General features: G+C 35.0%; 3 protein-coding genes and 2 long non-coding RNA genes across 9 annotated transcripts; 2 read left to right on the top strand and 3 right to left on the bottom strand.

Annotated features, from left to right (window-relative positions):
- Positions 524–2,893, bottom strand: LOC109723220. The gene is made up of 4 exons (XM_020251512.1): positions 2,336–2,893; positions 2,166–2,241; positions 1,862–1,960; positions 524–1,102 (listed from the first exon to the last, which is right to left on the bottom strand). Exons 1-4 carry the CDS (start codon positions 2,449–2,451, stop codon positions 833–835), a joined length of 561 nt encoding a protein of 186 aa, XP_020107101.1. The 5' UTR covers positions 2,452–2,893; the 3' UTR covers positions 524–832.
- LOC109723219 (probable magnesium transporter NIPA8) lies at positions 3,001–11,517 on the bottom strand. Of its 4 annotated transcripts, none has more exons than XM_020251509.1 (14): positions 11,349–11,517; positions 8,775–9,052; positions 7,664–7,748; positions 7,516–7,577; positions 6,705–6,790; positions 6,538–6,611; positions 5,905–6,007; positions 5,598–5,726; positions 5,203–5,302; positions 4,999–5,118; positions 4,592–4,682; positions 4,453–4,510; positions 3,487–3,586; positions 3,001–3,405 (listed from the first exon to the last, which is right to left on the bottom strand). In XM_020251509.1, the coding sequence occupies exons 2-14, from the start codon at positions 8,865–8,867 to the stop codon at positions 3,181–3,183; spliced, it is 1,326 nt and encodes a 441-aa protein (XP_020107098.1). In that variant the 5' UTR covers positions 8,868–9,052; positions 11,349–11,517; the 3' UTR covers positions 3,001–3,180. The 4 variants fall into 4 exon arrangements, with proteins under 4 accessions (XP_020107098.1, XP_020107097.1, XP_020107099.1 ...); XM_020251508.1 differs by having other exon boundaries at positions 11,353–11,517; XM_020251510.1 differs by lacking the exons at positions 8,775–9,052; positions 11,349–11,517 and having other exon boundaries at positions 7,668–7,748.
- Positions 16,729–21,096, top strand: LOC109722794 (protein S-acyltransferase 8-like). 2 transcript variants are annotated; one of them, XM_020250933.1, is made up of 6 exons: positions 16,729–17,066; positions 17,462–17,695; positions 18,401–18,583; positions 18,861–19,178; positions 19,289–19,522; positions 20,455–21,096. In XM_020250933.1, the coding sequence occupies exons 1-6, from the start codon at positions 16,950–16,952 to the stop codon at positions 20,899–20,901; spliced, it is 1,533 nt and encodes a 510-aa protein (XP_020106522.1). In that variant the 5' UTR covers positions 16,729–16,949; the 3' UTR covers positions 20,902–21,096. The 2 variants fall into 2 exon arrangements, with proteins under 2 accessions (XP_020106522.1, XP_020106523.1); XM_020250934.1 differs by having other exon boundaries at positions 16,989–17,066; positions 17,475–17,695.
- On the bottom strand, positions 24,158–24,881 carry LOC109722761. Its single transcript, XR_002219537.1, has 2 exons — positions 24,705–24,881; positions 24,158–24,613 (listed from the first exon to the last, which is right to left on the bottom strand). It is a non-coding gene; the product is annotated as an uncharacterized LOC109722761 (long non-coding RNA).
- On the top strand, positions 26,038–27,381 carry LOC109722762. Its single transcript, XR_002219538.1, has 2 exons — positions 26,038–26,263; positions 26,461–27,381. It is a non-coding gene; the product is annotated as an uncharacterized LOC109722762 (long non-coding RNA).

The following is a 27,971-nucleotide window of genomic DNA, read 5'->3' as shown; positions in this document are numbered from 1 at the left end:
TTTACTGCAAATTTGGATAGCTACCATTGTGCTTGATCTTTTATTTGATATTGTTCTTTAAGTTTACCTGTTATGGGTTTCTTTTCTTGTCATGTGTTCTTAGCATGATGATGGGTTTGTTTGCAGCAAGTTTTGGTTTTGGTATCAATTCATTTGGGTTTTGTAATATAATGTAAGTTCCTGGTTCAGGGTAAAATATCAGTAGAATTATATGTATGAGAAAAATAATAAAAAAGCTTCTAATTTAATATATGAGTTGAGATAAGATATTTCGTATTATATTCGATGATGTGACATCTAAATCGACAATCAACATGGTTAAGCATGATCTATGATGCTTGAACTATGCAAATTCCAAATATTGTGATCTTTCGACATCACTCACTCTAGTATTCAACTAGTCTCAAAATTAACAATTTTCAATGGGCAAATATAAAGTGTATTTGAGACCACTTGATCGCTAGGTAAATAATATCGAATGATGCAGAAGTAAAAGAGTATTCTTGCTCTAGTCCCTGATATATATACAAGAAAACAATGAGTTCCTTTGTTAGAAAATTTTAAAAGAAAACAGTATGGTTTTGCACACTTGAAATTTCCTATGCCGTCATTCAAAGGATAATACTTAATCCTCTGGTAGTTTCTATTTTAGTTCTCCGAACCTGCTAGTAAAAATGATAGAAATTCTCAAACCAAACACTGCGTCGTAACCGGCATGATATATTTATCCAGTCGACTCGACTAACAAACGTCTACATGATACCATGTCGATATTATACTCATTCTATCAAAGCGAAATTGGAGTAGGTGATTAAGCATACCATATTTGCGCCTAATTCCGCATTCTGGAGTTGATATCCAAACCTCTTACATTGCGCAGTTCAGCCACACTCTTTGATGCCCTTTCCAAGACCTCGGAGAGCCAAACTGCGCCTTGCAATAAGCAGTCGCTGCTGACTATCGCGGAACTTAAGTCGTGCACCTTTCGCTCAACTGCTGATACTCTCTCCTTTGCTTTGTTTGGTATATCTTCTACTATCGGTGGTTTTGCATGCACTGCCGCCGTCAATGGCGAAGCAGGAGAATGATATCCTCTCGGTTCCTGTAGGGCAATAACTTGAACCAAGTGAGGACTATATTTAGTAACTCGACAAAATGGGTTTTTAACCATGCAACGCAAAATTCCATAGCTCAAATTACTAATACAAGTGTGACTGCAGTGTCCAGTATTTTTTGCTGTGGAACTGTTCAGGATGTGCTTTAGCTTCTACTTATCTATTTTTTTAAAAAATCAAAGCATTACAAAGTTAAGGAAAAATATGGTAGAAATAAAATAGACTGTACAAGTTTTCTAATTGTTTCAATTATCCACCTGAATTCTGTTACTTTTCTTATTAATCTTCAATCACATGAAAGCTAAAGGACTCAAATATCTGTCTCCTTTTAAAATAGTCGGATAATTTTTAAGATTCATAAGAAAAATTAACAAAATTCAGACCTTGGTTGTTGATTAGAGCAATTACAAAGTCTAACTTTTTGAGGTTCGAGTAGTAATATGTAATCGCGTGCTAATGTTAAAGGGATCCAGCATATTTTTTTAACATAAAACTGCAAATATCTTGCAATCCCTAGCCATTATCATTCAGTGTTCTGCTCCGCTGCTAGACCGATGATAACACCTGGAAAGAAAAATCAGCTAGAAGACGGAGAAAAACATGCTTACAATACTTGGGTATTGATATCACTATGGGCACTGATATCACTATTGACGTAGATATGCCGCTGACCAAATTGTAACACGCATTTCATCAGCGCGCCTTATATATCCTATTAAGTCTACAATAGAGAATCGAAAACATGCCTGGCTGTCCATGTTCTCCGAATCAGATGATGTTATTGGTATATCCCTCATATTCTCCAAGGGCAATATGCGAACTCGACGATCTCCAATAGTGGCACTCTGCAAATAAAGTAGGTAGATTATTCCTCACACATAATAACAAAGATCACCTACTCCAAAATCTGTTCTCAAGATCGGTGTTTCACAAATTATCAGCTCTACGATCCAGGGCCTACATCAATACATTCATCATCATAACAAGAGCTTTTAAAGTAAATAAAAATAGATTATGTTATCTCATCTGTAAGCTTTAATTGTTTCTTACATTTAAGAGGAGAGCAATCTGAAGGGCGTAGGGTTGCCGAAAGGTCACAAAAGCCTTCTGGGACTGATCTCCATCCCTAAAATGTAACAGTACCAATTCGACAACATAATATGGACAAAACAATATAATAAAGTGCAAGCAAAGGGAAACACAATTAGTAGATCAGTTACCTCTGCAGCTGGATTTTAACAACAGTGCCACAGTAGGAAAAGAAGGCAAGAAGATCTTCTTTGGTTGCATTTAGAGGCAAGTTGACAACCTGCAAAGTTAGATCAAGAGCACCCATGAAGTATCTCCTGCTATACTAAACAAGTTTTCTCTCGGTCTCGCCATCTTTACTTTCTACAGAGGCTGCTCTTTAAAGGTTCTGATGGAAAGCATCAAACAAGATAAGAAGAATAATTATTGAATATGACAGTAAAAAGAACAAGCATAAAGTTACTCCAGCTGCCCTCATTCTTTAAATTTCGAGCATAAAGTAGAAAAGTTATTCTTTAGCAATTAGTTAAAAGGTGGCCACTAAAAAATTCATAAAAATAATAACAGAATCTTACAAAGGAGACATATACCTAACCCCAAGTTCCATATATTTTAGACACTTCGAAGAAAATCTTTTCTTCCGAAAATTTACAATGACAAAGCATTCAAAAAACAATGCTGATACTCTTATCTCTTACATATTCGGGGGAGCACACCAAAAGTACAGGTGTAGCTCAGCACAGATCTGACCAATCTAAGAATTGTCACTGCAAAAACTACTTCTGATTTCTCAGGAATATTCATTCATAATATATCAGGAAGCGTAATAAACAGCTGAACACGGAGGTCATGTAAGTAAATAAGTATTCAGAAGCGAATGATTTTATATACAACAAAGCTTTGAAACTTACATCTTGAATCTTAAAATGACAAGGTGAATATGAAGTATAAATCTATACACTCATGGTACAAGGAGATTATACTAAAGAATAATCTTGCTGAAAAACAATAAATTTATTCTATCATTGGAGCTCTATCAAAGCAAAGAACGTGTATCATTCACTTCCGCGTCAGCATCATCGTCATACTCATCATTGATTGAAGAACTGCTCCAACCAGAGCTTCTTAAAGGAATGAACTTAGCCCTATCGAAAATGGTTCCTCTAAAGCCTGTTGTCCTCGAAGAAACCATAGGCATAACAAGTACCGACGAAGCACTAATTGACTCCTCTCCAAGTCCAATGGACATTGAGCAGGTAGCCTGCAGGGAAACCAAGTTGTTGAAAAGAAAATAACATAAAAACAACAAAAACAGAAAGAACATGTCATCCTGGCCAAGTACCTTCGCCTTCAACAATAGTGATTTAGACTTTGCAAGTACTACATGCATAAAGGATTTCATATCAGTTACTTCAGTCTCCTCTGTTGGCAGCTTGGTTAGCCTGTGATATATAATTATACAATTAATTACTGTGTAGTTTTAAAAAAAAAAAAGATATAATAAAGTAAGAGAGGCCTGTTATTATTAAGAAATCCACAACACTCAAGACACATGTGAGTTGGTGGCATGTTAACCAGACATTTTTCTCATTAAGGAGAAGCATAGAAGTACCAAAATTTGCATACAAACAACAAACAGAATAATCTAACGGTAATATAATTACTAAATGCTAAAACTTGGTGATTTGACTTTTTGACAATTATCCAACATGTAATTCTTTGAGATATTTACTTATCCCCTGTATTATGTATTGTAACTTAAGGATATTGTGTGAAATATATGTATATCTATTAAGTAAAAATCTTCTCTTATCCCCTTTGGATCAGATATCCTGAATCTCCAGAATTTTCTAAATTTATCAACTTTATTTAAGTTGTCACATATTTTTCCCATTTATTAGGGATTAAAGCTTGTAATACATATAAAATTAGAAAACTTCGGTAAAAACATGAAATCTCCAGTCGTTAGTCAAGTTTCACCAGCCGGCTGGCAGGAGCAAGAAGTATGGGATATGTCAGATGTTTCTTCCATGAATCATCCAGTTTTACACAAACGTAAAGATCGCATTTTCAATGCTTAGAACTATAGCCCCATAATGTTTGAATTCTCCTTGTTTCAACTCAAACCCAATTATTTAAGACATTTCCTTACATTTCCATTCAAACATTTGAGGTCAATCATCATGTGTATGTGTATATCATTTAGTCTTTCAGCAAATATATACCGCAGCCATGTCTAGCTATAAAGAATGACAAGAGAGATGCCATGTTTAGCAATAAAGAATAACCAGAGAGATGTACAAAGCACCTGTTCACATCAGTTGCAAAGCCTTGACTTGTGGAGGAAGAATCCTTTGTATCATTTGCTGAGAAACATTCAAATATTAGCTCAATTATCTTTTCTAAAACTCAAATCTCACCAAAAGTCAAAAATTTTCTTCGAATACCTCTACTATCATCAGGAGCTAACAAGGAAATTCCAATGAAAACAAATGCCATTCCAAGAACGAACATCATTATTCTAAGTGTATTAAATACCTGCCAATCAATTAATGTTTTCAACTCAACAGAGAGTACATTGTGAGAAGCATATATTCACCAGAAATTAACAAACATAAGAAAGTATTTCCTGCAACCTCTGCACCACGTCTGCCATGCACCACCCTCCATCCAATCTCATACTTTGATCCCCTACCAGTGCATTGCAGACTTTTCTTGATCAATAATTGATCTTCTTCTGGAATGGTTAGATAGAATGTATGAAATAGGATGGAGAGCGGATCACGGGACAATGGATGCTGCACCCGATGTGGTGCGTTGTGTGCAAGAGATAATTTCTCAAATAAACACTTACTTGATATTCCTGAAAATATACAAATCCTGTACAAATGGAGAAGAAGGTCCATGCAATTTGAAACATTGGTACTATTAGGATTGCATCAAATAAAGACAACCCTTCATTCAATCTTGCCATCTGATATGTAAGAAACACTAAATTAGACATGTAGCATGTAAGAAAGTATTGAACAACTATCCATGAAGCTGATCACACCATTACCCAAAATCCTGCTGTGCTCAAAAATAATAAAAGCATCGAGTATGTGAACCAGCTATGAAGCTGATAATTGCTGCCAATTGTTAGTCTCAGCATGTTAGACCTGGAAGGTTAAGCAAAACATAGTAAATGCATGTCCGAAATAGATATAGAGGGTTTCACGTATATATCCCTGCAAAGTCTTCTATTTACCTATGTAACAATGTAAAGTCTCAATTTTTTATATACCCTTGAAAGTGTAGTTTCTTATATAGACACCCTTAAGTTTTCGAGTAATCCAAATATGGGGAGTAATTGATTTTGTATTAGAAAAACTTTTTATTTCACTCAAAAAAGAAAGTTCATTTAAAGAGTGATACATCGTAGCCGATCAAAATAAAGTGAACCGATTAACTTACAATGATTTTGCAAACAACACCGAGCAAGATCCAACAGCACCAGAAACAACAGCATAGGAAAAGGGCAGCAACGTGCGCCAATAGGCACTAAAATCAGGCACAGAAGCTGAGAGAATATCTTCTCCTCTCCTGTCAATTTCATATGCGGTTATCAAGAAGAGCATCACAGTTGGTATGTACAATATAAACAAAAGAAATAGAAATTCTTAAAGGTGGGGCCATAAAACAGCCAACCAGGGTAAAACATAACAATAAGCTGTTGTTATGGCTAGTTAACAGAACAAAGATTAGTAAGAAATTTCCATACCTATAGATATAGTGATTAAGAGCAACTACCAACACCAACGAGACACAGTAAAGAAGAAAGATCAAATTGCTGTACTTGGCGATCAACTGCTCAGGTGTGTAAACTGATAAAAAGGTACTGCAGAAAGTCAGTTACTCTATTCCGCAAATTTTTCAGTTCTGGTCTATAAATTTCATTCTAGGGTGGAAGAGAGCAGTAAATACTTTACGTTAACAGTACGACAACAGTCAAAATAAACAAAACAATATATACAAAACAAATAAACACTCCTCACAGTACCATTCAAAGTGATTCTTGAATACTGCATTTTCTTATCTTAAAAAATTCTGTCAGAATTTAACAATCCCTGTTATATTTTGTTACTTGATGAGCTGTCAACTTTTCTGAGCGAAACAGGTATGTGCTCGTAGCGCGATGGAATTTTCTCAAAAGAAACAACATATTAGCTGTGCCAGTTCAAATAAAACAAACCAAAGTTCGGACGTGTTGGGAAGCAATATAAAGTTAGAGGGTTGTCCATACAATTTTGGCAATAATATATAAGAAAATAGCAGGTTATTTTCTGCTTTGACTCCATCTAGTAATATAGCTATCACAAGCATCGGAATGAAAATATAAGGTCGATGTCAATACCGGGTGACTGGTGATTGCCAAAACAAACTAAGAAGATGTTGCCGAAAACAATAAAACATGTGGCTACCATAACCCTACAAAAACAGTGATACTTTTCGTTAATAGAATGTTAAATGTAGAGGTTCCCGATGAAGATTTATAACAATAATGGTGAAGAAGTACCATACTTCACTGATACCGTTTTGCTTAGTACAAAGTAAGCAAATGCAATATTAGAAACAAACTGGATTGATCCCAGAGCTGCAAGAAGCGACTGCAAAAAAAACAAACAGAACAGCTATTTTTAGAGAACAACCAACATTCTAGATGGGTATGCTGGAAAGATATTAATAGATGATTAGAAGGAACAAATTTGTTCGATGACCAGCAGGGTAGAATTTGCTTGAATCTCAATTTACCTGATATTTAGACCTCAAAAAAGAAGGGAAGAGTTTGAACCTTCAAAAGTTCAAACTATACTTCCAAGGGGATATAGCTAAATAGATGCCAAAATTTATTAGACATTATATTAGATGTTCTAAGTATTTAAGGCGACAACTAAAATGTACTTAAGGGTAACAGCACACTTAATGCAATATTAATGCAACTTAGAGCACCAAAACCTCTCTATAACCCAAACTCTGCCACCAAGCAATTTAGAACACCGGAACCTCTGCATATCACAGACTCTGCTATCATTATGTGCAACTTAATTTCTGTTTAGTAGCTTCAGCAGTTACTAGTCGGGTTCTAGTCACAACACTGAATGACATGGAAAAACAGATTGATGTCTAATAGTTAAAAAAACAAGCAATGTACTTTGTGACCATTTAATGAAATGGAAAAATAGATTGCTGTATAATAGTTAAAAAAACAAAGCAATGTATTTCAATTTTAAATAGATTGCTGTATAATAGTTAAAAAAACAAAGTAATGTACTTCCAGTTTTACACATCTCCTTTCAATACTAAGATAAGAGGCTGAAATATGTTAGGCAACCTGTGCCGCATATGCAAAGGAAATGAAGTTGAGGCAGTTTCCCAGAGCGAAAAAAAGGATACCTGCATTAAGTTTCAGAATTTAAAATTTAAAATTCAAGTTTATTCAGATGGTTATGTACAACCAAAATAGATAACAAGAAATATACCCACTCTCCAGGTTTGGAAATACATGATTGGTTTCAAAATAATTTTGCCATTGCCTTCACCACCAACCACAGCAAGCCTCTCTCGCTGGCAAAAAAAAAAAAAGAAGAAAAGATCCAAACAAATCAAAACAATGACAAGATGGAAGTTTATAAAACCAACATATACATATAAAACATGCATGTTCACACTTATATAACTATGATCAAGGGGGCACATTCCGTAGGCATGTTTGACATGGCTTCAACCTCAATGGGACAAAAAAGATGGAGGATGCAGAAAGGGCTGGTAGTATCGTCTTCATGTTTAGAATTGAAAATAATAAAAAGGAGATGACATCATCTCTTGCTTACTGAGTTGAAAGTTCTGTTCAAACACACATACTAAATATGATTTAAATTCACCTTTTATATTGCTTAATTCATAAAATGAATTTAACATGGAACCCGATGAGCCATGTAAGTAGAAATACATTAGCAAGCGACTACGTTGGCTTTCCAACCAATAGGAACTTAACAAGCAAAATGATCTATTTTGAACTTTGAACAACTTACAGTAATGATCGAATTTGTCCACATAGGAACGCCTTCAATAAACTTGAAATGTGGTCAAACAGGTTTATTTTATAGCTTAGTTAAACCTTTTATACTTCAATAGAATGTCAAATACAAGACCTTAAAGTAGGACTTTTCCAGCCTATGCAAACTCAATAAGATGTATTAAGATGTCAAATCCTCTTTGAACCTGCTCGTGTTTTAATTTCACCCACTCAACATATAAATGACATTTTGCATTTTTTAATTTTCACCCACTTTACAAATGCAATCAATAATTCGATGGAAAAGGTAGTGTTTGGTTCCATGTAAAACTCTTAAAAATGGTTTTAGAGAGTTTTTTCATTGAAAAGAAATTTACATTTATTCAGCATAAAATAAAATTGGTGTTTGAGTCACACCTACTTGGAGAAAAGGAAATAAGAGAGTGAGGGAGATCAAGAGAGAAAATAGTATGCACTTTGCACTTTGCACTTTGCACTTTCTGCTAGGTAAAATACATAGGAAAAGCATGAAACCTCATAAAATGAAAAGAGAAAGAAAGCCATATAGTATGTACCTGATCATGGCCCAGTTTTAGAAGGTTAGTCCCAAAGTTTATGGCGATACTCCCAACTATGTTAATCAAAGCTCCAATGACCCACTCGCCCATCGATCAAAAATGATTAGAAACTGCTGTAAATAGATTAACCTATGCTCTTCATAAAAGCATCTTTTGGACTGTATAACAGTTTGTCGCAGTAAACATTTCAAGCAGTAAGTTCCTTGTTTATCAATGTAACCTACAAAACTTCAGGGAGAAACTTCATGCGGCTCAACTTGACAGATTGAAAGAGCCTGTAAATTTCAAGGAAAGTATCAACCAACAGTTTTTCACATTTGGAGCTTTCCTAATTAGATCTACTTCTCAAAATCAGATAAAATCAAATTGATATTAGAGAGCGAATAGCTAAAGAACATACTACGAAGACAGTACAATGGTATCTCCATGCATGAAATAGAGTAAGCCAATACAAAAGGATGCATATGACTATATACAAGATAAAATAGTTGGCTAAAAAAAATTGCAGTGATTCCTAAATACCCAAATCGGCTTGAATGAGTTTTGGATGCTCATATCATGTTCGCCACAATTACCATTACAAAAGATTGTTAAACAGAGTCAATCATTCAATGCACAAAACAGAGGGAACCTAAATCTTTAGATATCCATCTAAGCATATTTCTCAAAGGACTTGTCGATCTCACACTTGTGGCCACAAGATACTTTAGGCTGATATAATAGCTTATTATGGCCCACACAGAGATATCCATGTCCAATGTTTATCAATGAACCAACATCAAGACAAGTTTAGTTGCAAAACGATGTGTGGTTTTGAAATAGCAACAGGTCTTTTTCACAAATCAATGTGATTTCCTTCAAGAAAGATCAATATGCATTTGCCGCAGGGTAGACTTAGGTTACTCCGAACTCCAAAGTGGTAGCCGGTGCTTATCCCATTTGGCTAGTCGGTAAGGCTTGAAGCCAATTATCAATAGAGGCTGCTATCCTTCTCATGTAAAAATTACAAAAAAGAAGAATAGAAGCAAAACTTTTGTTTGGGATTGTCGCTACATATCCAATGAAGGCCAAAATAAAAATAAGGCCTGGTATGGTAAATGCGGTAAGCCGAACATACATACTTTGATACTTAAAGGGCCCAGAAAATTGAAAGCAGCTAATGCTTCTCTGCTGGTGGTTCGCACCATCATTCTATAGCATCAAAAAAGGAAATGTTGAAATTCAGTCCCTCTAAGTATCAAAGTAGGTGCTTTTGACCACCTCATTTCTACACCGGACCAAATTTGGATCAGTGCAAAGCTCCAGAGAAACAAATGGAGGGGGAGCACAGATCGGAAAAGACGGCTTTTCTAATCAATAAAAAAGGTTCTCCTTTTGCTATTCTAGTACATTTGCCATTAAAGATTACTGCATCTACTCCATATAAGCAGCTGATGCTTCTCCGCTGGCGGTAGGGATGTCAATGGGTATGGATACCCGAAATTTTATCCGAACCCGAACCCGAATGAAACGGATATATCTGATGGATATGGATATGGATTCGGATATGGATATCAAAAATAGAAACCCGACGGATATGGATTCGGATATGGATTTTGATTGTATCCGACCCGAACCCGAACCCGACCCGAACCCGAATTTATTTTGTATTATATATAATATATATATATAAATTTGATGTTATATTTAAATTTGTATTTTAAAAATTTAAATTTAATATAATATATTTTGAAATATTGAAAAAAGAAATAATTGTTTCGGGTTCAAATTTTCGGGTTCGGGTTCGGGTTCGGGTTTCGGATTTTTGGTCGGGTTCGGGTTTGGGTATGGATTTTTAAAATCCGTCGGGTTCGGATTCGGGTTCGGGTCTCGGGTTTGGAGTCGGGTTCGGGTTCGGGTTTTTAAAAACCCGCCCCGAATCCGACCCGTTGACATCTCTAGCTGGCGGTTCGCGCCATCATTTTATAGCATCAAAAAAGGGAATGTCGAAAGTGCTTCGGGATTCTTCAGTCCCTCTAAAGTATCAAAGTAGGTGCTTTTAGCCATCACATTTCTACACTGGACCAAATTTGGATCAGTGCAAAGCTCCAGAGAAACAAAAGGAGCGGGAGCACAGATCGGATAAAAAACCACTTTTCTAATTAATAAAAAAGATTCTCCTTTTGCTATTCTAGTGCATTGCCATTAAAGATTACTGCATCTACTCCATATAATTCGCAGTGTACAAAGCATCATCATCAATGCTCAGCAATCAAAAAACACATTAAAGACAACTAAAATAAATTACGAAATATTAAACCAAACATTAATAGTTATAGCTCGAAAACCCCCTAAACAGCGCAGATCTCATCAGATCTTTCACCAAACCCTTCAAATTCAACCTTAATACGACACAAATCACTGATCCTAACACAGGGCATCGATGCAACGAACAATGTGGGATAGATCACGCGATCCGGCTCCTCAAAATCAGATCCAAAAGCGCCCCGCATCAACAAAATCAAATCGAATCTTAAAACAAGAAGAACGAATCGCATCAGATCGAGGCGAATCCGAATCGGAGACAATTACCTACCTTTCCCGGGAGATTCGTCGGATGGGAGAAGGAAAAGGGAGAGGAGAGAAACCCTAATTTTTCTTTTCTTTTTTTTTCTTTTTTTTCTTTTTCTCCCTAAAAGCGTGGGAAGGAGAAAAAAGGATGGAGGAGACGTGCGATTTTCGAAGTCGCGGGGGTGAGAAATAGTTTTTCAATTTTAATTTTATAGTTTGCACGAATCTTGGCGCAAAGATAATGCAAGAGAAGGGAAAAAATAAATAAATTAGTTAGTTATTCAAAATTAATTAGTTAATTTAAAAAGGACAAACTTCAAATACCCCCGTGGTTACACACTTTCTCACTTTAATATTCTATGATTTAAAATGTATCAAGTTAGCCCCTATGATTTCGTACTTTCTCACTCTATTATCCTGTGGTTTAAAGTGTATCAAGTTATTACACTGTGGTTTTATTTTTCTCTTTTTATTATCCATTTCACTAATTTTTTTTCGTTAAATCAGTGACAAAGTTAAAAATTAAAGACTACTAAAATGAATATTCGATAAACCTAGATAGGATATCTGAAGCTTTTTGTATATAATTTAACGAAATATTAACGAAAGAAAAAAAAATAGTGACAAAGTTAAAACTAAAGCGTTCTAAAGTAAATATTCGATAAACCTAGATAGGGTAACTGAAGTTTTTTGTATATAATTTAACGAAATATTAACAGAGGAGCCGACGAAAAGAGAAAACAGAAATCACAGAGTACTAAATTGATGCACATTAAATCACAGGATACTAAAGTAAGAAAGTGCGAAACTACAAAGTATTAAATTGATACATTTTAAATCATAGAATACTAAAGTGAAAAAAATATGAAATGACAGGGGTGGTATTCGTAGTTTTCCCATTTAAAAAAGCTATGGTCTTTTAGGCGAGAAATAAATGTGTGGACCAGGTCCACCACGTCATCCAACAAGCACCGCTATTTTTGTTTGCACAAGAAATCTCATAAAATGAAGAGATTAAGAGCTTGTTTGGTTCGAAGTTGGAGTCGGAATCGGAATCGGAATCAAAATAAGCTGGAATCGGAATCGGAATGACTCATTACTTAATTCTGTTTGGTTGATCACCAAAATCGGAATCGGAATAAATCATTCCCATTGTCGGTGTTTGGTTCAGGTGGATATAAAAAATATAATCAAATTAATATACTAACATTATCTTTATAATATATTAATTTAAATTCAAATTAAATATTAAATATTAAAAATTTACATCAAAATTTTGAAATAATGTCAAAATTTTAAATCTATTTTTTTTAAAAAAATTAAACTTTGAAGTTGAGTGGATAATTCAAAATGTGAAACTAAATTTTGATTTATTCAAATTCAAACTAAAATTACAATTTAAATTTTAATTTGAATCTATAAATTTAATTTAAATTTGAAATAAAATTTGAATAAAACTTTATATAAATTAAAATTTAATTTAAATTCAAATTTGTAAGTTAGATTCGAAACACTTGATTAAATTTTAAATTTTAATTTAAGTTCAAATTAAAATTTAAAATTATATATTTAATTTTTAAATTTTAACTCATATTTTAATTAAAAAAGTTGGAAAAATAAATTTAATCCGCATAAATATCCATTCCGTCCGGATTCAACTTCCAATCCGGCATCCTAGGCCGGATTGAAAAATGAGGTGATTGGGGGATTCCCATTCCACTCGGGAATAGGAATCGGAATGGGACTCCCGCGTACCAAACACCCACAAACGGATTCACTCATTCCGATTCCGATTCCAGGGTGAAAAAGAAGCGAACCAAACACGCCCTAAAATAAGACTAAAATAGAGAAAAAAAATTTTATGAATATTTATTTTTTTATTTGTTTACTTTTAAAATATATATTTTATTCTCTTAAAATTTAACTTGGTGCATCTAATCCCCTCTTTTAGCTTCGGTTATAATTTCATCTATTTTTTTATAATTTTTTCTAAAAATACTCTTAAAAATAACAAGTATATATTAAAAAATTATTTTATTATAATAAGTAAGAGTAATTTGGTCATTTCGTTATCTCCATTGATGCTGTGACACTCTCAAAATATTTCTAAAATTTTAAAATAACAAAATATAAATTTTTAATAATCGCGAGGAAAAATAAAAAAATAGATATTTACAGAAGAGTTCTGTATTTTAGTCTTAAAATAAATTGAAAAGTATGATCAATAAATCCCAAAATATGGTTATATCTTACAATCGCCCGCAGAAAGGCCCGTGTTAGGCTTGTATCTTGTCAAAATTATTTTTCTTAATATAAAAGTCTAAAAGGATTTCTTAGTTCTAGTACAACGGGTATAAAATTTACATCCTTTTTTCGAGTGTACAAATAATATCTTGATAGGATAACACGAACTAAAGGTCCCTAAATGCAATTTAGTTGAATGTTATTATAAATACAGTATAATAATGATGCATACAGTTAAAAATATAACAGTTGTAACTCGACGCATCTTATTTTAGTTTAGATATAATAGAAAGTACTACAGCTAGTGGCGACAAATTGAGGGCTGTCCAGTGCTATTAGGCGATGAGAAATTATGGCAGCGTTTGATGTTGAAATTGAAGACAATCTAATGCTATTACGTAATGAGATATTATGGCACGTTTGATGCTAGATTAAGCCCTATCAGATACTTGCGAACAATTAATATTAAAATACTTATCATGATAATTTAGGTGTTGTAACTTACATTCTAACTATTTGCAACCTTATGATTAAGAGTTTATGATCTCTTTAATAAAATTAGTTATTAATCGGCACCAGGTGTATAGCAGAAACATCTCATACACCACTCCAAAAATATCATAATATAGATATCAAAAATAAGCGAAGAGTAGCATGCTATCTTTCTCTCTCAAAAAAAAAAACGTAAAAAGTTAAGTTGATGCATTTAGTCCCTCTTCATCAGAATTTTGTCACTATTCCATCTATTTCTTATATCAGGATTGTGTTACTATTCAATTTGTTTCTTATAATTTATACCTAAAATATCATTAAAATAATAAAAATATATTAAAAAAAATTTCTATAGCACAAGGAAGAATAATGTGACCATTTTGCTCTCTTCGTTAACGTCGTAACCTCTGAAAATATTTATAAAATTTTAAAAGTCGGCCACTTTGCATAAAAAATCCACTAGTATTGCACTTTTGCAAAAGTGGGCCACTTTTTTCGATTTTGCAGATTCAGACCGGATTTTCAGCAAACTGACCAAAATATCTTTATTACTTTTTCTCTCTCATCTTTCTCTCTCCTCATTTTTTTTCTCTCGTTTATTTTTTTTCTGCCCTCGCCCTCGCCCTCACCCTCGCCCTCGCCCGCGCACCCCCCACCTTCCTCGCCTCCGACCCCGCCGAGCTTGCGCCGCGACTTTTTTTTTTCCTCTCCGACTCTCCTCCACTGTCTCCAACGACGATACCTCTCTCGTCCTTCCCCGCCCTTCTCGTCCTCTCCCTCTCCCTTTCCCTCCTCCTCTGCTGCCTTCGACGACAACGCATCTTCGCCGACGCCGACACCGACACCGACGCCGTGGAGGTCGCTGCGGCGTTGCAGTCTCAGAGCGAGGGTCCTTAGCGGCATCGTCGCCGGCGCTGGCACAAAGGGGTGACAAAAAAAATTATAGAAGAAGCAAGAAAAAAAAAATAAAGATAAGAAATTATAGAAAAATAAAGATGAAGATGAAATTACACCGTTAAAAATAAAATTGCACTGTTTTAAAAGAACGTTGCACTATTATGGATATAAATTGCACTACTTAAGATGTAAACGCAGCTTTAAGATGAAAATTACTCTTTAAACGAAAATTATATTCTTTGGGAGATATTTATATTGTTTCTCCTCTTGTTGCATTCTTTAAGATGAGATATTTATACTATTTCTCCTCTTGTTGCACTATTTCTCTTTTGATGTGTTGATATATAAACTGCACCCTTTAACAAGAGAAATAGTGCAATAAGAGAAGAAAGTATAAATTTCTCATCTTAAAAAGTGCAACAAGAGGAGAAACAGTATAAGTACCTCTTAAAGGGGTGCAGTTTACATCTCGAAAAGTGCAAGAAGAGGAGAAACAGTGTAACTATCTCTCAAAAAGTACAACTTCTATTTAAAGAGTGTAACTTTCATCTTAATAGATATAGTTTATATCTGAAAGAGTGCAATAAGAGGAGAAATAGTGTAAATATCTCCTCTTAAAGAGTGTAACAAGAGGAGAAACAGTATAAGTACCTCTTAAAGGGGTGCAGTTTACATCTCAAAGAGTGCAACAAGAGAAGAAACAGTGTAAATATCTCTCAAAGAGTGCAACTTTTGTTTAAAGAGTGCAATTTTCATCTTAATGGATGCAGTTTACATCTAAAAGAGTACAATAAGAGAAAAAACAGTGTAAATATCTCCCAAAAAGTGTAATTTTTATTTAAAAAGTGTAGTTTTAATCTTAAGTCAGTATAACCTATGTCTATATAGTGTAACGTTCTTTTAAAATAGTACAATTTTATTTTAACAGTGCAATTTCATCTTTATCTTTCTTTTTCTATAATTTTCTATCTTTTTTTTTTTTTTTGCTTCTTTTATAATTTTTTTTGGTCACCCCTCTCTGCCAACGGCCACGGCGCCGGCGACGATGCCGCTAAGGACCTCCTACTCCGAGGCTACAGCACCGTAGCGATCTCCACGGTGTCGGCGTCGGCGTCGGCGAAGATGCGTCGTCGTCGAAGGCGGCAGAGGAGGGGGAGGCAGAGAACAAGAAGGTCGGAGAAGGGCGAGAGAAGCGTCGTTGTCGGAGACGGTAGAGGAGAGTCTGAGAGGAAAAAAAAAAAAAAAAGTCGCGGCCCGCGTGGCCTCGGTGGGATTGGAGGCGAGGAAGGTGAGGGGGTGCGCGGGCAAGGGCAACGGCGAGGGTGAAAGCATAAGGGTGAGAGGCGAGGCGGGCCGTTTCCGCCTCGATCTCTGCCTCCGCTGCTTTTTTCGGCGAGAGAAAAAAAAATGAACGAAAAAAAAAAAAAAAAGAGAAAGAGGAGAAAGAAAAAGTAATAATGGTATTTTAGTTAATTTGCTGAAAATTCGGACCGAATCTGTAAAATCAAAAAAGACGGTTCAGTTTTGTAAAAGCTCAAAATTTAATAAATTTTTTATGCAAATTGGCCATTTTTAAAAGTCAGAAAAAAAAACTGATATTTACGGGAATAGTTTTTCTATATTTCAGTTGATGCATCCATGTCAGAACACTCTATAGTTGAGGGGTTTCCATACAATTTTACCCCCTACTATCACGCTACGAGCCTACGAGCCAGCAAAAACGTCGACAGCAATAATAATAATAATAATAATAATAATAAAAATGTTTTATGTCAAATGCCCCCCCAAAAATAAAATTTAAAAAAGAAAATCCCAAAAATCGGAGGAGCTTCGACTCCGGCGATGATCGTCGGCTCCGGCTCCGGCTCCGTTCCCGACGCCGAGTTGAGCCGCAAAACATCGCCGATCCGTCGCTTCCTCCTCGCCGCATAATAATAATAATAATAACAACAACAATAATAATAATCATATATTATTATTATTGTTATTATGCGGACGCCGTACCGGGGAGGAGGCGGTGACCGGTTATCGGCGGTGGCGGTGACCGGAGACCTGTTCCGGGACCCGCACACGGCGCGATCCTCTTTCTCATCTCACTACTCCAAAGTAAAACAATTTATTCCCAATTATTTTATTTTTTTTTCTCTCTCTTTTTGTTTTTTTGTTTTGATATTTTCATTTTTATTTTTATTTTTATTGACGCAATTTATTAGCTTCTATGATCCATTTATTTTTAAATATAAAATATTATTTGCTCATTTAATCAGGGATGATGCTTCTTTTCAAAAAATATTAAAAGATTATGTGCGAAATACGATGCATTAAGTTTTGTCCTAATTTTTTTTTTCTTTTTAGTTTTTCGTGTTCTATTGTCGACATGAATTCGTTTTCTTTTATTTCATAATTCGAACAAAATTTTATTGTGAATTTAAATATATAATATATTATATATTATATATTATTATAATTATTATTATTTAATTTCTTTTTTTTTTTTAAAGGAGGATATAGCAGGGTTTGCGTTGGATCGAGGGGTAATCGACGGTGGAGGCGAGGTGATGGGAAAGATGAAGGGGAGGATGTACAAAACTCCTACTCCCCACCATGTATCAGATCCAAACAACAACAACAATAACAATAATAATAATAATAATAATAATAATAATAATAAAAGGATCATGGAAACTGGTGGGGTCCCACAGAAGCGACTGTACCAAGTGTGGAAAGGAAGAAACGTGAGGTTCCCTTTGATCTCCAAAATTCTAATTTTTTTTTTATTTTTTTTTAAAAGTTTTTTGATATATATATTTCGATCGTCTGTTTGTTTGTTCGTAACTGAGTTTCATGTTGAAAGAAATGTTGCTTTGCTACCTTTCTTATAACATGTCTAATTATTTTACACGGTGCATTTTTAGTCCGCAGTTAAAATAACAAGTTCGGCCAATTTCAATTTATCCTATTATAGTTTAGTGTCTTTTTTCGCTTTGCTACTTTGTGGTTTAGCGCACTTTTATTTTAGCACCTTGTGGTTCAAAAGGTTACGCTTTATTTTACTGAAGAATCTATCGTTAAACTTACCTTTAAAAAAATTTCAACGCGAAACAAAAATAAAGCTACAGAACAACTAAGCATAACTTTTTGAACCACAAGATGACAAAATAAAAAGACTCTAAACTACATGAGGGCAGATTAAAGTTTAGACACTTGATCACACTCATATACCAAGTAGACAAGCTTCTCAAATAAATCATGATGATATACCGAATAAGATATTTATGTATTTAAACAGCACCTTCGTGTGTTTCCTTTCTGCTTTTTTCGAGTTCCTACATGTTTACAAGTTTAATTAACTTTCAACTGTCTTACAATCAAAAGTACTTGATCATTAACTGTGCTGTACTTGAAGATATTGAAAATGACTTCCTTGATCAATTCTGTAGAAATTCTTATGCGGAGGGAGGCTTATATTCGGCCCCGATATGCGGTCGATGGTGCTTACCGTGTTTCTGATTCTAGTTCCGGTTATCTTTTTCGCCGTGTTTGTTTCACAAAGCTTGGTTGTCGAGTTCCAGCACAATCTCGGAAATCTTATTGTAGCTATAGCTATTGCCCTCGCAACCTATGTGAGTCTCTCGATCGTCCTACTTAATTTTATATACTATCTACATATATTGTCGGAGACTCAAACATTCTGAATATTTTTGTCCGTTGTAACCGTTGGATGTAATTAGAAATACAGTGCATCTTGTTTGGAGATACATGCAGTTAAAAATATAACAGTTATAATTATATACATCTTGTTTGGTTGAATGTGGTTAAAAATGCTACGAGTATAAATAACTTTGACGAGAGCGAAAGAAGGTCGATTGGTTTATTTCGATTTCGAATTGCGGTGTGCAGGTTATCACACTCCTCTTCCTTACTTCGGGGAGAGATCCCGGAATCATTCCTCGCAACACCAGACCTCTCGATCCCGACGACGAGTGCATGGCCTCGCCCAGTCTATCGTCGGAGTGGGGTACCGCCAGCCAAGGCGGGGGAGCGGCGGCGCTCCCGCCTTTCAAAGATGTTATTGTGAATGGCGTAATTGTGAAAGTTAAGTACTGCAACACCTGCATGCTCTACCGGCCCCCTCGCTGCTCACACTGCTCGATCTGCAATAACTGCGTCGAGCGCTTCGATCATCATTGCCCATGGGTCGGGCAGTGTATCGGGAAGGTACGCTTTTTCACTTTCTGTATTCCGTGAAGGACCCGAACGAAATAATTCTCCGTTTGATTCCATTTCTGCTTCGATAAATAATTCTGTGTTTCCGTTCGCAATCGCAGAGGAATTATCGCTTCTTTTTCATGTTCGTCTCGTCGACGACTTCGCTGTGTTTGTATGTCTTTGCCTTCTGCTGGGTGAATCTGAAGAAGATAATGGATTCTTGTGGCTGCAATCTGTGGAAAGCAGTTGCAAGATCACCAGTTTCTGGGCTGCTGATCATCTACACATTTATTGCTGCTTGGTTTGTAGGAGGCTTAACTGCCTTTCACCTCTACCTCATCTGCACCAATCAGGTTTTCTTTCCCCCTCCCTCTCTTTCTCTACCCCATAAGGAAATCTTGATTTTTTTTTTTTTTTCCCCTTCCTCCTATTAAAGCTTTTACATATAAAAAAAGGATTAATTGCATACAGCTCTATGTAAATATATCGAATAGTAAATATATCTCTACAAATTTATCCCTACATAAGTCCCAGCGTTTTTAAATATAGCTCTGCTATTAGAATCCGTTAAAAAAAATATAGTTAACTATAGATAACATACTTAATCTTGATTAGTGAATGAAGTAATTTGACTTTTTTACCCCTCTTATATTACTTATGATGTTAGAAAGGAAGAAGATGACCGTTGAAAATTTTTTGGAGGATATTTCTGTATAATTTTAACAATTGAGACTTTTGAAGGGACATTTTTGTGATAGCAAAAATATCATTTTATTTATCTTCTGTTAAAAATAAACAGTATTCTAACGGTAACAAACTATAGGGATAAATATAAATATCACTGGACTTTTATAGGAATAAAAAACTGAAAAGTTAATCTTTATAGTAATATATTTGCTATTCGATATGTTTACGTGGAGCTGTATGAAATTAATTCAAAAAAGAAAGGTAAACTTCAAATTATCTTATTGTGTTCTAGCGTTTTTTTTTTTTTTAACTTTGCCACTATGTAGTTAAAAAAGTTATACCTAATTACCATGTGATTTAGCGAGTTTTTTACTTTGATACCCTATGGTTTAAAAAGTAACACTTAATTATTCCATGATTTTATTTTTATTGTATTGTAAGGTCCTAGATACTTTGTGGCTTTCAAAAATATATTACTTTTGCTTCTCTATTTGACAACATATTTTTTTTTCAGTGAAATAAAAAATAAAACTACAGTGTATTGAGTGCAACTTTTTTGCAGTAGTTTCTGAAAAAGATGAATTCCTTTTGCCCGCAGACAACATACGAGAACTTCCGATACCGATACGACGGTAAAATGAACCCTTACAACCGGGGATGCGGTCCAAACATCATCGAGATATTCTTTTCGAAGATACCCAGATCAAAGAACAACTTCCGCGCAAAAGTGAAAGAGGAGACGGGCGCATTCACCTCCTCGCGGTCTCTCGGGTACGTGCTAAGCCCGACGAAGAGCTTCGACTTAGAAATGGGCGGGAAGCGGCATTCGATGGCGTCACAAGATTTTTCGGATATTCAGAGCCAGATTGAGGGCTTTGGAGGGTTGGAGAGATCTGGGACACAACCATTGCATTCAAGCTGGGGTAGTCACAAGAGCAACTGGGAGATTGCACATGATATAGAGGCTCTCGCCGCAGAGTTTGGCGTCGAACACGGTTTTCACGACCGCGAAAAGATCCCGGAAAATCTTTTAAAAGACTTCTGAGGAGTTAAATGCATCAAAACTATCTAAACTTATGACTGTTTGCTGGTAAATAACTACCTAAACTATCAAGACGGCGCAATGGACTATAAATAATTCTAGTCGAGTTTACTCGTAACAGTGATCTTTCGTACTAAGGAGACTCATTTATATCCGCGTAATTATTTTAAATTGTTGAATATGAATTTAAATGGCTAATCGAAACTTTTCAAAAGTTTAAACAACTATCAGCAAATGGGCAAAAGTTTGGATGGTTCTGACGCGTTTAACTCTAAAAATAATATTGGATTTAACTAATCGGATTTTGTTGAGGGGAACATATATCATGTGGAGATGCAATTAATGTAGGGTTCTTGTATATTGATGTTGTGGGTGTAATCTTAATCACAGTGAATGTTTGTGTAATTGTGATTACTATAAATGGGAGGGAGTGGTCAGGGTATATATATCATATGATTGTAGTGATTATAATGTAATGTAGGATTTGTTGTGTGAATTTTCATTAATTGGACCTCACCTGGTCTTCATTAGATGGATAGTGTGTTCAAATAAAATCTGTTTGGATACCTTGTAATTTTATTATAGAGTAATCATTTTTTTTTTTTTTGAGAGATATGTAGCACGCTACCCACTTCGTTTATTTCATTTAGAAACAAACTTAGCTGGAAATGTAAATCAACTAGGATTCGAACTAGAATCTCGAGTACCAACCACCAAGCCCTTTGTCACTTGTGCTAGGGACGGTCGGTAGAGTAATCAAATATTAATCATTATATGCTTGGTAAATTCCAACAATACAGCAAAGATTTGAGCTCTCTTTACTCCTACAACAAATTTATTGCATTTTTCTGGTATTTTTGTTGCTTTTGGATGCTCCAAAAAAGCATCAAAACATCCTTTGTAAGTAAAAACACTGGGAAATCTTATTGATTTACTTTGTGTGTTTCTAAGTTATGGAGTGCATAAACTTTTTCTTTTTTTTTTTTGTTCATCTTAAGATTATTATTATAGGTGAAGTTATTGCCTAAGATGCAAATAAATTTAAATTTGGTAATAACATACTTCATCTACAAGGTCCTTCCACCTCCTAGGACACTATACATTGTTAAGGTTCAAAATCTTTTGATCTTTTAAGAGGGCTTGTTTGGATGCATAAACATTCCATCTCACTTTCACTGCATACAAGTAATCTTTTGGTTTCGTAAGGAGATGAGAAGGTTGATTAGATATTTAAAATCTATACGATATAAGTGTACTTCAACTCGCCTTTTTTAACTAAGATAAATCACATTACAGGTGAAATATATTACCTAAGAATAATATATTTTGCGTATAAAATGATTATCTTATTTCGAAAAAAAGCAGAATCTCGCATTTTATCTTATCCATCTCTTTTGTCCACTTAATGGCCGGCCATATTTGGATGTATGAATATGTCATAAAATAAATAGCGAATTCGAACCTACAAGTCATTTTTTCGAAATAAGATAATCATTTTATACGCAAAATATATTATTCTATCCAATTATGGATGCGAAGACATTTCGAGAAGCAAAAAATTAAACTCGTAGAATAAATCCGGTTTAGTGTAAGACCTAAAATGGCATCTTTAAAATACCAAAAAAAAGCCAAAGAATCACATCATAGCTTATTAAATTTGGATTTGGAGCCAGATTAGAACACACTATAGTATAAGTTAGAACCTAAAAAATCAGATCAATAGCTTATTTTATAGTTATACTGAAGATATCATTTTCGAACTTTGGATGACCCCAAATCTACTCAAATAACTCCTTAACCCCTTGAGGCCTCAAGAGGCCACAGCACAGCATCAAAGTGCCATATCCCAAAAAGACTAGGAAAAAAAGCCATATCCTTGTTCTCTTTTTCCTTTAAAAACTGGGAGAACCAAATTCACCTTTATTGCCTCTATCCAATAACCAACCTTGCAACTAGATAAAGATCAGCTTTATACCAACACACTCACTCTCCTCATCTCTACATAGTCCCTGTTTTCTGAGATAGTTTCTTGTCCAATCAAGAATATTAATCCTTTCATGAAGTCAACTGCATGCACAAAGTCATGTATGGATCTGTGGACCTCTACACAAGCTTTTCTCCCATAATCTGTTAAATATAGTAAAATAGTGGCAAAACTTGTTACTCACAAAATTGATCCGATCGAAAACGGTTCGTGAATGGTTTAACACCCTACCCAAGTGTGCAGTAGAGTTCATTAACCACACGACATGCACTAAAAGAAGAGACAACGAATAGATTACACAGAAACTAACAGAAACTTGTGGCATAAAATGGTTGTGGGAATTGAACCTAAGACCTTAGAGTTGAGGGAGCGAGGGGGCGTAGGACTAGTTTTGATATCATGTTAGCCAAAAGATCGATATCACATTACCCAAGTATGGTCTTAAGTCTTATAGCACCCAAAATATGATACAGTTGTCCTACTACCATATTGCTTCGCCATTTCATTTCAACATAATCCAAATGTTATTTATCATGCCATACTGCAACTAAAACATAGTAGCTAATAAGGAAGAAGAAACGGGCCAAACAAGCAATAACAAAAATACTGAATGATGTTCAGAACGCATTTAGTGTGTAGTCAGAAAGTGATGCCAACATCAAAATCTTGGCTTTTCATAAATTTGAATTTTTCAAAGCAAAACCTTCACTACTTCTCTTACCCTATCAAGCACCATTTTATTCACTAATAACATGTAAAAAATAAAATGTAAAACCCACAAAGATATAATATATTTGTCCTATAAACAGTGAAAGACCATCACAGAGTAACATGCCACATAACAAAGTTTTACATGTTGATGGCAAAAGAGTTTTAAAGGAGTAGTTTATGACAGATATAATCTATTAAAAGCAATTAAATTTATTCTTTTTTATATCTATCAATGCTAAACAAACTCCATTAAATAAACAATAATACTGATTTACTAGCTTGTTTTACTTTCTTACATTGAACATTAGCTAATTACTATATGTTAAAAAGCTCAGAGAAAATCTGTTTCCTTTCAATAACGAAAAACATACAAATATATTATATCATCACAGCTCAAGCATTTCTTAATACCAACTTGATGAACAAAGGAAGAATGCTCATAGACATGTGAAGCATAAGTTCTCCGATTACTAGCCTTTATTGAAAGATGCAAGAACCACTGAGGAAAAAGGGTTGAACCATTAATACCAGCAAATGTTTTTCAATGGACTCAACACTATATAATTTATCAAAAATAGTCAACCTAAAGCTCACTACTTTATTCTTAGAACTTGCTATCATCTGGACAATGTGTTAGGCAAAATGTGTCACAAAAATAATGTACAACCAAATATATTCCGGGGCATGATACAAGTGGAGATGAGATTGGGAAGAACCAAAATAATGCCACTAAAAAGATGTAAGATTCTGTCAACTCAAAATAGTTCAAAAACAGTAGGACAGAAACTTCTATATAAGCTCACGGAGATGGAGTTACTTACAGCAGCAAAGGATAAGTTTGGAAAGCAAAAACTGGTGTAAGCACTCCTTCCTATGCTTCATCTCACTTGTAATATACTGAGGTGTTTGTTCTTCACTCCCTTGAAGGCCTCCATTGCGGGGAATGACAGGGAGGAAGAGCATTCCCCTCATATCCAATTAAAATGCCCAGCCAAGTCAGTTATAAGGTACTTCCGTCACCTCCCATTTTGAAAAAGCAAGATTAATCTATGGAGGAGAAAATCTAATTGTTTTGGTTCATGTTGTAGAATCTTATTTACTTAAATAGTACCTCAAGCTGCCACTGAGTGGGGATTCAAAAGATTTGGAATATTACTGTCTGATGTTAAATAATGAGTGCTAAGAAACAACAAAATAAATGAACCAGAAACACAACACTTCATCATTGAGATTTTAGTACATTGATAAGCTAGAAAAATAGTATCTTATGTAAGATATAAACCAATATAAATGTCCACACGAACCGTTAACTGTTGCCGTGCTGCAGCAGAAGCATAATTTGAGTTTCAATCATTATGTGAGGCAGAAAATTTCTATGGAAGGGCAAGGAACAGTTGGCAGTTAATCTGTGAGAAACTCAACAGGGGGTTCAAGATAAAGAATATAATGCTATACAAGTAGAGTTAATTTTTTAAGCAAGAATATGGAAAGACTTTCCACAGATATTCAGTATACAAGAAAGTAATACACAGAGAAGCAACTTACAAAACATTCTATTCACAAAGATAAGTCAAATTCAAAAGACCCTGAAGCTATACTTGCATATATGAGTCATATTACATATAGATATCAGTATGAATTCTTTCACCTATTATTAGTGCAATAACCATGCCTTTTTCTTAATTTTAAAATTTTAAGTTCATGTAGGATTTCGAGTTTGAAATTGAATTTCAAGATTTTAAAGCCTATTTGGTTAGTTGAGATTGGACTTGACTCACCTCCTAGACCTTAAACCTTCAATTGACTTTTATTTCACAATAAATTTCCTAAATTTCCCAAATTTTCTCCGTACTCAACAACTTTTCTTAAAATGTGAACCAAGCGAATTTGAATTTGAGTTTGAGACTTATGCCATTAGATTCCTTTTCAATAAAATCTTTTCCCTATCACTTTATTTGTCAAAAGTTTTTTTTTTCTTTTCTTTTTTTTTGAGAGATAGTAGCATGCTACCCGCTTCTTTTATTTTATTTAGAAATAAACTTAGCTGAAAATGTGAATCAACTAGAATTCGAACTTGGAACCTCGGGTACCAACTACCAAGCCCTCTTGCGCTAAAAGTTGAGTTCAGAAGCTTAAGAAGCAATGACAATCTTATTGAAACCTCACCATGACACATCATCGCCAGCTGGGCGCCACTCTTCGTCATGTGACAACCCGTTGCCACATCATCCCACCTGAGTGGAATATTCTAACCTCCACTTAATCTCAAATTTATTGTATTTAAGTCAAATCCTCCACTGTCCCCTATAACGAATCCTACCCCTCTTTTCTACCCACTTTTAAGCTCACCCCTCAACTCTTTCTTCTTTCCTAAGCCTCTTCCTTCTCCATTCTCTTTTTTCCTTTTTCTCCCATTCTCCCTCACATAAGCCCTAACTCTTTGAGAAGTAGCCCTTTGAGGTAGGTATTGGCAGCTAATAGATCTACTTCTACCATTGAAAACCCTCTTTCCATCGGAAGCTTTTCGGAGGCTTTCTTCCTTATAATCCAGCTTCATCTTGAAATTATGGTGAACCCCTATCCATCTTTGAGGGCTTATACCATCGAAGAAGGGTTTCGAAGTCTTGGAGAAGAAAGAGCTAGCTTCATCGGAGCTTTTCTCGATTTGAGGTAAATTCCAGTTTCATGCCATAACCCTTATTTCAGTGTTTAATGGTAGTATTAGGCTTAATTTGTTGGATTCGATGATGTTCATCTTGCACTTTTGCTTAATTTCTAGTTCGGTTTGCTTGGATTTAATTTGAAGAAGTTAGGGTAAGAATATCCGGAGCTATATACAAAATGATTGACCTTGGCTGAATTTTCAGTGGCTTGTCGAGTCAACCACATGTACACCTTAGGCCGACCGACCAGGTTTGTTTGGATGTCTTCTTTTAGGGCTCTAGACCACGGATTCCTCATTTTTCTCTCATCCTTCTTTGGACTTAGCTGATCCAAGAGAGTAAGAACTATCCTACGAGTTACACCATCAAGATTAATTAATTTTGTCGTTTAAACAGTTACAACATTCACCTTATTTCGACATATCTATTTGCATGAAAATTTGTGCTTATCTTTTTACATTTGCCTTCTGAGCATGTTATAATTGTCAAGTACAATATGTTACATCTTACTTAAAACTTTTAGGTAGATGTGTTCCATTTTTGAGAAGGATGGATTAAGTTGACATAACTTGAAGTTATGTGCTAATTACCTCTAGTTACCGATTGTTGACATTCTACTTAAATCCTTATGCTTTGGAATTAAGAATCCTGGCATTAGATAATATTTTCTTTGAACATAATTAGTTGGATAACACATTGTCATCTTTGGAATCCTCGCTACAAAAATTTGAAAACCCTTAGTGCTAGTTTATTTGATACTTAAATTACTTGTTTACTTCATATATTCTGCTCTTAAATTACTTGCTTACTTCATATATACTGCTCTATTATGCTTGTGAGATGCTTATGTTGTGGATTGCAGGAGTGTGGATCAGATGCGGATTGTAGTTATGTGAGATGTAGATTTGAGTTGAGATGATGCAGAAGTGGACTTTGCTTATGTGGTGGATCCGGACCGAGGGCTCGAGTGGTAGATGCAATATTAGATATTGTGATGTTGTGATTTCCATACTCTAGCCAAGTGTCGTGTATAGTCTGTATCGACTGAGATTTAAGACCTATACTCTGAATGAGTGCCGGGTATAACTGGTGATATTGAATTTGGATGCATAATATTCCAGATAAGTGTCGAGTATATTGGGGATGTGGAGTGGAGCTTAAACACTCTTGACAAGTATCGGGTTTAGCTAAGATGATGAGGTCTTACACAAGTGGAGTGTCCAGGGATGAGTGGCATACTCTTGACAAGTGTCGGGTATGTATGGACCTAAGTGTCACACTCTTGATAAATGTCAGATAAGAACAAAATGACAGTACTGTGAACATGCAACGTCGGATACTTGACCACTGTCGTAAATCACCAATGGGACGATTAATGCAGGTCTTAATGAATCAGCTTGTTATATGACTGCTAATCATGAGTGACAACGCCGTTGGAGGTAGGATGTATGGCTTGGAGCAGATTACGGTGGAGTTAGCTAGTACTGGGGCACAGTGTTTGTGTTTGAGATGTGGATATTGTGATACTTGTAGTGCTTTATTGGTTCTTTTCTGTTTATCATTATTACTTGCTTACCCTTGTAGACTTAAAACTCTTTCTCATATTGTTATGGCATCTATATGTTACCACTATGCTATTAATTGATCAATTAATTATTAACTCTTGGAATATATTTTAATTACCTGGGCTTTATGTCTAGATTTTGTGCTACCAG

Source organism: Ananas comosus, linkage group 17 (genome assembly GCF_001540865.1).
Source record: "Ananas comosus cultivar F153 linkage group 17, ASM154086v1, whole genome shotgun sequence".
Lineage (NCBI taxonomy): Eukaryota > Viridiplantae > Streptophyta > Magnoliopsida > Poales > Bromeliaceae > Ananas > Ananas comosus.
This window is presented reverse-complemented; position numbering and strand designations above follow the sequence as displayed.